At 45.3% G+C, this 10330-nt stretch overlaps 1 protein-coding gene across 1 annotated transcript in view; it reads left to right on the top strand.

The window, feature by feature from the left end:
- Nucleotides 1-10330, top strand: part of LOC107104801 (muscle M-line assembly protein unc-89-like) — a gene marked incomplete at its 5' end in the record, with an annotated part of 25387 nt that overhangs the window by 6932 nt on the left and 8125 nt on the right. The window contains one exon of the mRNA XM_015404899.1: nt 576-911. Coding sequence (XP_015260385.1) covers nt 576-911 — 336 coding nt within the window. The remainder of the gene's footprint in view (nt 1-575; nt 912-10330) is intronic.

The following is a 10330-nucleotide window of genomic DNA, read 5'->3' as shown; positions in this document are numbered from 1 at the left end:
AGCGGTCGCTTGGTTCCCGCGGTCGCGACATACCAGGCGGTGCGAGCTGCGAGGGCCGTCAATACCGCTCGCGGTTTTAATTTTTTATTGTTATTTGGTAATTTCTGAAATTGATTTATTTAATATTTGTTTAATGTGTGTTAAATTTGTTAATTGTCTGAAATAAATTCATTCATTGATTTAATCCAGTTTTTTAGTTATACTTTACCTAAGTGTCCTTACAGATGGTTAAAAGTGTTTTGGCAATGTCCAGATGAAGGTGGAGTGACAGCGGAGCCGGGGCAGGTTAGCAGCTGAATACAGTAGCAAACCTGTCACTTGCAGGTTTGTCAATGCACACCACCAAGTTGCAGTGACAGTGAACAAAAAGCCTCAGTTATCTTTTCGCCCAAGTCTGTTTGTGCTCCCAGTTTTCTGGAACTTCAGCTCTTCTGAACTTTTTTAGCTTCTAGCGGTAATGGAACTGTGACGTTCTACTTTCCTCTAGCTTCTCTTTGCTCTTAACTATCTGGAACTGTTTTCTTCTGAGGTTCTCTGGCCTTTGTGAGAACTGTGATGTTCTGCTTTCTTCTCAGTGCTTCAGTCTGAGATAGTGGAGATCAGAGAGGGGGTGAAGTCCGTCCTGCTGCCCCTAAAAGCCAACAGAACCTTTCCCCGGGATGCCAGAGTGGAGTGGACCCGTTATGACCAGAACATCAGAGTCCATGTGTTTAAGAACGGCCAGACCCAGCCTGAGGAACAGGAGAAGATCTATGAAGGCAGAACAAAGATGAGAGCAGAACGTGTGACTACAGGAGACCTCAGTCTGACTCTGAAGAGACCCCAGCTGGAGGACAATGGGGACTATGAATGTGTCGTCTACAGAGGAGGAGACCTGCTGCTGAAGAAAACAGTGACCCTGAAGGTCAAAGGTCAGTCTGACTCCACATTTATAAGCTGGTCCAGGTGACCTTGCTCTGGCTATATATATATCTACACATTCACAGATGGTGCATCATAGATGTCTGACCTTTATAAAACATAAATCTGTATTTAAACATCCACCTTATTTTAAGTAATCCTCACCTTTTTGCAAAGCCAAATGGAAAAGCAAATAACTGAGGAACTGTAAGCCCAGATTACACGTGATACATCGTTTGAAATATAAAAATGATAAATATAGTTGTTTTTTTCTTGAAAATAATAGATCGTTTTGAATAGCAGTAACAAAGACATGCTTGAGAATAGGCACGTCTATTACATGTATTGTTCATTATGTCAAGAGAAAATTTCAGACCTCTAGGACCTCTCAGCTAGGACTCCCTTGAAAAAAAGAGGTTTTTAATATCAATGGGATTTTTTCCTGGTTAAATAAAAAGAGGTTCTAGAGATATGGGATTTTTTAATTTATGTAGTCATCAGCTTCTCCAAACCTCACCAATTGATCCAGATTATTTCAAATTGTGCTATTTTTCACACTGGAACATTTCAATGGAAAAAAAAGCATTTTTGAAGCAAATTTGTTTCTATTTTTCTAACAGTGTACAATGTTCCAGTCACTAATGTGTCTCTGTGCCACTTTTGCCCAGCAATATATCCAGGCTGCAGTATTCAAACTAGCCATGTTTACGCTTATTTGAAACCTTATTTCATTTGCTACAAAGCCAAATAGGGCACGTGGTCTTAACCAATGACAGCAGGACTCTATAATGCATAAAATAGCACTGTCATGATTTTATCAAGAGCTCAGACCCACATGCAGAAAAACCAGTCCAGAGAGACAAGGGAAAAAGTTTAACAGGTTTATTGAGAAGTTTTGTGGAGATTCCAGTGTTGCTCTGAACACTGCTCAACCGGAACTGAAAGGTGTAGGGAAGACACTGCGGTTAGTTCAGGTTCAGTGGGAGAATTGTTTTTCGAACTTGTAGAGGAGAAAAGGTTGGCAGACTCACGTTTCCAGAGATTAGGTTGACTTTAGCAGGTCGACAAATGTGTTCCGGTGTTTGTCTCATACGAAGGAAAGCAGACAGGGTTACCCAGAATGCGGTTGCTTGTAGGTGAACGGAGAAAGACTGACTGCCACTCAGATTTCCTGTGGTACTTGAACCGACTGTTGTGCAGATAATTCCCTTGCTCAGTGTGAAGTTCAAACGTTTCCTTGGGGAAAAATGGATCCAAAGCTCCGGTTTGTATCCTCAGCTCAGTTGATCTGTCCAGGGAGAGAAGGTCCGAAAAATCCAGTTTGCAGGATGACTTGCTGCCGAGAGGCAAAGACAAAAAAAAAAAAATGTTAAGACTCATGTTGACAAAAATTCAGTTTGACTCAGCAAATCTCAGCTTGGCTAGAGTACCCAAAGCTGGCAAACACTTTGGCGTCGGGGTAGTGGCAGTCAGCAGGTTAGGAACACTCCGTTAACGAGGAAACCCCTTGCAGGAGAATCAGAACCATGCGCCACCTGGTGGTGGAAGGAAGACAAACACACAGAAACACAGACCACACAGACTGGAGTCCTAACAAGCACTACTCGATGTGTCATTGGCTGATAGACAAGGAGCGCTTGTGATACTTCAAGCGCTGTCCCTGAGTCAAGTCTAATCATACAAAGGTGCTGACACTTTTGTTTTGTAGGCAGGAAAATGATGGAAACAAACGCACCAAACATTGAAGGCAAATGTTTCAGGAAGTATTATTAGCGAGATGCTAAGCATTAGCTATGACCAGCTAACTTTTGTGATGTCATAAAACGGATGTTATGTGGTTATTTTTTCATCATGGAATGTTTTTATCATGAATATGCTGGATTACTTATAATCTGTGGACGCTTATGGACAAATGGAGTAGAAACAATTGGAGATTGGTTATATAAAACAGCTTTTGGACGCCTTCAAAGGGATGTTGTCACAGCTGCTTTTTCCTATTTACTCTTTACCATGCTGCTCTATCTGTGTTAATTGTGCTTTGGTGCTGGTGGGATGAAATATAGAAATATTTACTAAATTATTACCTCAAACAGCTCAAAAAACAGAAGCATTAAAATGGTGATCAAGATCAAATCAAGATCAACCATCAGCCTATCTGCCAACTCTCTCAGTTTCTGCGGGAGACTCCTGGTTATTACTGGTTGTCTCCCACTGAGCTCCCGATCATCTATTAGTCCCACTAATCTCCAGATTTTTCAGTAAAGGAAAAAATTAAATGTGCAGTGGATATATGCATGCATGTAATGAATGCAGGTCTTGCGGGGGACATGTCCCCCACACTTTGCCTATCTGTCCCCTGCAATTTTTTCAGCCATTACAAAAAGTTAAACCTGTCACGAGTGTGCTGTAACTTTTTTTTCTAGGCTATCTTTGAATGCATCATGATCACACACAGGCAAACACACAAGTTTGACATATGAGTCATGATGCTGAGCAGAGCTGAATTTGGGCATCGGGATGTTTAGCAAATGAGCAGCAAGGAGCAAAAAACTTTGTAGATGTACCAAAAATCAGTGTAAGCTGTGTAACACTGTTTGCAAATTAGACTTAGTTAAATGATTATGGGTAAAACGTGCCAATATATAAATATATTAAGCCGGTTAACAATTATTTCAAACGTTGCTGCTTCTGTGACATTAGCTTGGTAGTTTATTCCAATCCTCTTTGACTTCTGGGCAGACTTTATGCTCACAGTTGCTCTACGGATATTTAAAATAAGTCACAATAGAGAGAGGGGAGTCAGTCAGATGGGGCACCGCCCATCACTGAAAAATCTGGTTTGACAAAAACACAGGTTAGCAACCATGATAATCCGACAGAGAATGATAATCCATGAGTCACTAACCTGGTTTATCAGTTCAGTCCATCTCCAGAGAATGAGGTACGATCCAGCCGGTGGAGGGCTGCCAAGTAGATGTGGAGGGCGCTGCTCAGAGTGAAGCAGCTGTGCAGCCCTGGAGAACATGCAGGAGTCTGAGCCAGGTCAGGCAAACAGATAAGAACAGGAAGGCTCAGAGGGCCAGGAGTCCGAAGCCCTGTCAGGGAAACCGATGAGAACAAGAACAGGCTGGTAAAGGGTTCCAGGAGTCCAACAGGCAGAGGGTTCAGATGGGAACAGGCAGGTTCAGTGGTTGAGAGGCAGATCAGCTCAGGAAACACCATGGAACGATAAAAACCCTCTTTCCATTCACTCTTCTGGTTCTCATTTCAACAATTAAAATGGCTTTTTTTCTTAAAAACCATTAACTCAATTGCATAGAAACCACATTTTCAGAATAAGGTTCTTCATCAGGTTTGAAATACAAGGCAGGAAATGACAAAATAACTACCTCATTGTTAGGTTTCTGTTTCTGTTATGTTTTTCTTTTGCTCCTTGATTTCTAGTGTTTAGTTTTCTTTTCACCATGTTTCTTTATCCTAGTTATTTGATTATTATTTTGTTGTTGTTTTCTTATTAGTTCCTGTCTTCCTGGTTCTCCATTTGTTGTCCTCTGCTGCCCTCTTGTGTCCTCTTGCTCTGTTTTCTGTTCAGCCCTCACCTGTTTCCAATCCCCTCATTAGCCCTCTCTTTGTCTCTGTCCCCTTTAAAAGCCCTCCCTCTTCAGTTCCTGTTTGCTGGATCCTCGTCTAACCTCTCGTCATCGTCTGTCTGCCTTCCTCGTCTCTCCCTGGTTCCTAGATTCTGGTTTTCCCCTGATTCACCTTGGCTCTGGTTCGTTAGTTATTTTGTTAGATTTTTGATTCCTGCCTCAGTGCCTGAATTGTAATACACCTAGTGGTGCAACCTGGACACATCTTCAGTGACTCTCCCGAGATCACTGGGTGTTTCGGGTCTTAGTCATACACCCTCACTCGGGCGACCAAGCCAGGGGTGATCAGTTCCCCGACTTATGTCTAGGTAGCGCACTACGCCACACCTCCCCCCTCCTCAACCAGAGCCACCGTGAAGCCTTTTCAGCTGCTTCCAAGATGTTCTTGGTTGCTCTTCGTCTCTGCAGACCGCAAATCCCTAGGAGTCCAAGGACACGGTGTAGAGATCTGCCTGCGAAGCCCCTGCAGCCCACTTCAATAGGCTCGCAGCCGGCCTTCCAGCCATTCCTCCAGCACTAAGCCACAAGTTCTGTGTGTTTAGCCCTCTTCCTCTCCTGGGCTTCCTCTATTCTGTCCTCCCAAGGAACAGTTAGTTCAAGCAGCACAACCTGCCTGGTGGAAGTTCATTACAGCACCATGTCCGGACGGAGTGTCGTGGTTGCAATGTAATCCGGGAATCTCAACTGCCTCCCCAGATCGACCAAGAGCTGCCAGTCCCTTGCTGTCGTGAGCAGGCCCCCTTGGGTCTTCTTGGAGGGTTGCAGTTTCTCCCCTGCTCGAACAAAGGCAATCATGCTCCTGAGAACCTTATTAAACCACTTAAATTCACCTCTGCCAACTCGTCTCTGCATTTGGGTCCTCCTCAACAAACACCATTTCCTGACACTCATGAGACGATAAGCCAATACAAAAATTAACCACTATTCACAACTCAGTTGGCAACAAAATCTCTCACTGCAGAAAAAAAAAACAGCTATAAGTTACTCTGGCATTTGTTGTAGTTCCTTCTCATAATTTCTCCTTATTCAGATAAGGTAAGATAGATTTTGTTGATCTCACAGTAAAGAAATTCATTTGTCACATCGGCTCAATACTTATAAGAAGGTGCCAAAAGTTGAAAAGGTTAATTATGTATATACAGTGTGTCCACCTATATATAGTGGATCAAAAAAAACAAACAACAAAAAACAAAAAAATAGGGCTGTTGGTTCAGCAGAGAGCTCAGCAGCAGCAGCGTCTAGCTTCTGACTTTCCAGTGACAGACCTTGGTTTAACTGATCAGCTCTTTCCCTGAGAGCAGCAGGTGGATTCCAGAGTGTGATCTTCAGGTTTGGCTCTCTAGGGCAGGCAGGCAGGTAACAGGCTAAGCTCATCCAGAGCTTCAGACAAGAGACAAGTTTCCAAACTTGGTCAACACTTCAGCGTTGAAGGAAGGTCTGGCAGCTGCTTAAGTAGAGCAGGTCTCCTGATGGGCTGACGAGATCCAGGTGTGCAGGAGGGCTCCAGCCCAGGAGACCCACAGCGCACTCTGCTGGAGAAAGGTGGTACTTCTCCAGAACCCAACAGTACCCCCCCTCAACGACCGCCTCTTGGCGGTCCCGAGGAAGTGGACGGGAGGGAACTCTCATACTCCTCGATCAAGGACGGATCGAGGATGTATGAGCCAGGAACCCAGGTGCGGTCCTCCGGACCGTAGCCCTCCCAGTCGACGAGGTACTGCCATCCACGACCTCACCGACGGGAGTCCACGATCCGGCGAACAGTGTAGGCCGGATGGCCGTTGATGTCCAGGGCGGGCGGAGGGGAGTTGGAAGGCGGGCACAAAGGACTTGTGAATACAGGTTTTATCTGGGAGACATGGAATGTGGGATGGATGCGCAGAGAGGGTGGCAGGTGCAGGCGGACAGCAGAGGGGTTGATTATCCGATCAATCTTGTACGGACCAATGAACCGGGGTGAAAGTTTTCTGGACATGGCTTTAAGGGGAATGTCTCGAGTAGATAACCAAACCTCTTGGCCTGGGGCGTAGTCAGGGGCCGGACGCCTCTTGGAGTCGGCGAACCTCTTAGTTAAGGCAGATGATGGTCTCTTTCCAGATGCGTTGGCAACGATGGATGTGATGATGAACTGATCTGACAGTGATCTCTCTCTCGTCTGCGGGGAAGAGTGGAGGCTGATAACCTATGGATACTTGAAAGGGGGATAAACCGGTAGAAGCAGATTTCAGGGAATTATGCGCATACTCAATCCAAGTCAGAAACTGACTCCAGTCAGTAGGATTGTTAGAAGTCAGGCAGCGGAGAGTGGACTCGAGTTGCTGGTTCATCCTCTCCGTCTGCACATTTGACTGAGGATGGTAACCAGAGGTGAGAGAGGATTTACAGTTTAGTGCAGAACAGAAAGCTTTCCAAACCTGTGAGATGAACTGGGGACCACGATCTGAGAGGATTTCCTGAGGGATACCATGGAGGCGAAAGACATGCTTCACAAGGAGCTGAGCCGTCTGGAATGCAGTGGGGAGCTTTCTGAGGGGAATCAGATGACAGGCCTTGGAAAATCGATCAACGATGGTTAGTATAGTAGTCATACCTCGAGAAATCGGGAGGCCGGTGACAGAATCAACAGTGATATGAGACCAAGGACGGGTTGGGACAGGTAGAGGATGCAGCAGGCCAGAAGGTGGTTGGTGAGAGGTCTTGTTCCTAGCGCAGATGGGACAAGCCAGAACGTACTCTTTCACGTCATTATGCAGAGACGGCCACCAGAATCGTCTGCTTATGAGGGCGATGGTTCTGCTCACTCCAGGATGGGCCGAGAATTTTGCTGCGTGCATCCACTGGATGAGGCGGGATCTGACGGAAGACGGGACATACATTTTATTTGGAGGACCATTACCTGGGTTGGGTTCTGAGGCCCGGGCAGAGTTGATCAGATCAGTGATCTCCCAGGAAACGGCTCCAACTGTACATGAGGCAGGAAGAACAGGTTCGGGTGTCTCAGGTTGATCGGTGGAAAACAGACGAGAGAGAGAGTCGGGCTTGACGTTCTTGGAACCAGGTCTGTAGGAAATGATGAGATTAAAACGAGAAAAAAAACACCTTGAATGTCGTGGGTTGAATCTCTTTGCCGATTGAACATAGGCCAGGTTCTTGTGGTCAGTCCAAACCAGTACTGGATGCTCAGCCCCCTCGAGCCAGTGTCTCCATTCCTATAGGGCGAGCTTAATGGCCAGAAGTTCTCGGTCTCCAACATCATAATTTTGCTCGGCTGGAGAGAGTCTGCGTGAAAAAAAAATGCACATGGGTGAGTTTTCTGGTCAGAGTCTGACTGACTTGAGATAACACAGCCCCTACGCCGGAATCAGTTGCATCAACCTCAAGGATGAACTGCTTCGTAGGATCAGGCTGGACCAAGATGGGGGCACTGGAAAAGAGTTTTTTTTATTTATTAAAGGCATCCTCGGCTTCAGAGGTCCACTGGAAAGTCTTCTTAACAGAAGTAAGAGCTGTGAGGGGTAGAGCTGTCTGACTGTAGTTCCTTATGAACCTCCTGTAAAAATTTGCAAACCCAAGAAATCTCTGAAGTTGTGGTTGCGGTTTTCAGGTGTAGGCCACTCCAGAACTGCCTTTATCTTATCTTCTGATGGCTTCACCTGCCCGCCCTCGAGCACAAACCCTAGAAAAGTTACAGATCGCTGATGAAATTCACACTTTTCAGCCTTCACAAAGAGTTTATTCTCCAATAGCCTCTGAAGGTTCATTACAGCACCATGTCCGGACGGAGTGTCGTGGTTGCAATGTAATCCGGGAATCTCAACTGCCTCCCCAGATCGACCAAGAGACTAAACGAACATGTTTCCTGTGGTCTGAGAGATTCTTGGAGTACATCAAAATATCATCGATGTAGACAAAAACAAAAACATTCAAAAAATCTCTGAGGACGTCATTGACAAGAGCTTGGAAACAGGCAGGAGCGTTCGTAAGACCAAAGGGCATGACCAGGTACTCAAACTGTCCTGAGGGGTCTTAAAGGCTGTTTTCCATTCATCCCCTTCTCTTATTCTAAGGAGGTGGTAGGTGTTTCTTAGGTCGAGTTTGGTGAACACTGTAGCACCTTGTACAGGTTCAAGCGCAGAAGCCAGTAATGGTAGGGGATATTTATTTTTGACTGTAATCTGATTTAAACCTCTGTAGTCTATACAGGGGCATAGGGAACCATCTTTTTTACCAACGAAGAAAAAACCAGCACCAAGAGGAGATGAAGATGGGCAAATTATTCCAGCAGCTAGAGATTCGTTGATGTATTTCTCCATCGTTTCACGTTCTGGTTTGGAAATATTATACAATCTACTGCTGGGAAGAGGAGCTCCTGGTAATAATTCTATGGCGCAGTCATATGGTCTGTGAGGTGGAAGAGACGTAGCACTGACCTTACTGAAGACTGGTGCCAGATCATGATACTCGGGAGGAACAGAAGTAAGGTCAGGAGAGTCCATCTCCCCCCTACCTCTAGGGGACTGAATAGTAGGAGCTGCAGAACGAACACAGGATTCATGACAGGAGGTGGACCAGGATTCAATGTGGCGTTCAGCCCAGTTGATATGGGGGTTATGACATTATGACGCACCAGGGGAGAGCAAGCTGAAGGAAACACAAAAAATGTTAGCGTTTCCCGGTGGTTTCCATAGATAAGCAGTTCTAGCGGTTGTGTCTGATGAGTGACTTGATGAAGCTTCTTTCCATCAATAGCGGATACTCTGAGAGGCTTAGTTAAAGGAACAGTCTCAATTTTTAACTGCTGGACCAGGTCTGAATCAATCAGGTTTCTTTCACAGCCAGAGTCGGTGAATGCAGATAAGGTGAGATTCTGGTTAGAAAAGAACAGAGTAGCTGGCAACAACAAATGAGGAGCTTTCTCAGATTTTAGGTGGCCCGTCAGACTCCTCACATCCTCTGACGGGCCCTGGCTTTTGATTTAGCCGGGCATGAAGCAATGAAATTGCCAGTCTCACCACAATACAGACACAGTTTAGCCTTAAATCTCTGTTGCCTCTCTTTAGGGGATAGCCTAGTGTGTCCAATTTACATGGGTTCGGCCTCCGTTCCTTCTGAGGAAGAGAAATGAGAGATTTGTACAGGCGCAGGAATAGTCTGATTCTTAGACCTTGGCTTGGTACTGGGTTCTGAGGATCCAGAAAAAACAGAAGCATTATTAAATGCAGGAGATGAAACAGAAAAATTCAGGTCTCTTTGCCTTGAGTGATTTCTAGTCCGAAGTCTATTATCCAACCTGATGGTCAAACGGATTCAATCCTCCAAACTAGCAGGCTCGTCTATAGTGGCGAGTTCATCTTTAATGTTGTCATTCAGGGCCTTAAAGTAAGCACTCTTAAGTGCACACTCGTTCCATCCAGAGGCTGCGGCTTTAACCCGGAAGTCAATGGAGAACTCAGCTACTGTTGAATTTCCCTGTTTCAAATTTAGCAGGGCTCGGGAATCAATAGTTTTATCAGAGTCATGGTTGAAAACTTGAGAAAACTCAGATATGAATTCTGAAAAAGTACATGAAAAGCTGGATTCAGAAGAGAACCTTGCCTCCGCCCATTCAAGGGCTCGTCCAGTAAGCTGAGAGAGAATGAAGGAAATCTTTTTCCTGTCATTCGGAAAACTGCCGGGGGAGTGCTCAAAAAGTAAACGACACTGAAACAAAAATCCTTTACACTCCTTTTGATTACCTGAAAATCTTTCAGGAGGACTCGGACGGAACTCAGGAAATGACG

The sequence above is a fragment of the Cyprinodon variegatus genome, unplaced genomic scaffold (assembly GCF_000732505.1).
Source record: "Cyprinodon variegatus isolate N-32 unplaced genomic scaffold, C_variegatus-1.0 Scaffold1891, whole genome shotgun sequence".
Taxonomy (NCBI): Eukaryota; Metazoa; Chordata; class Actinopteri; order Cyprinodontiformes; family Cyprinodontidae; genus Cyprinodon; species Cyprinodon variegatus.
This window is presented reverse-complemented; position numbering and strand designations above follow the sequence as displayed.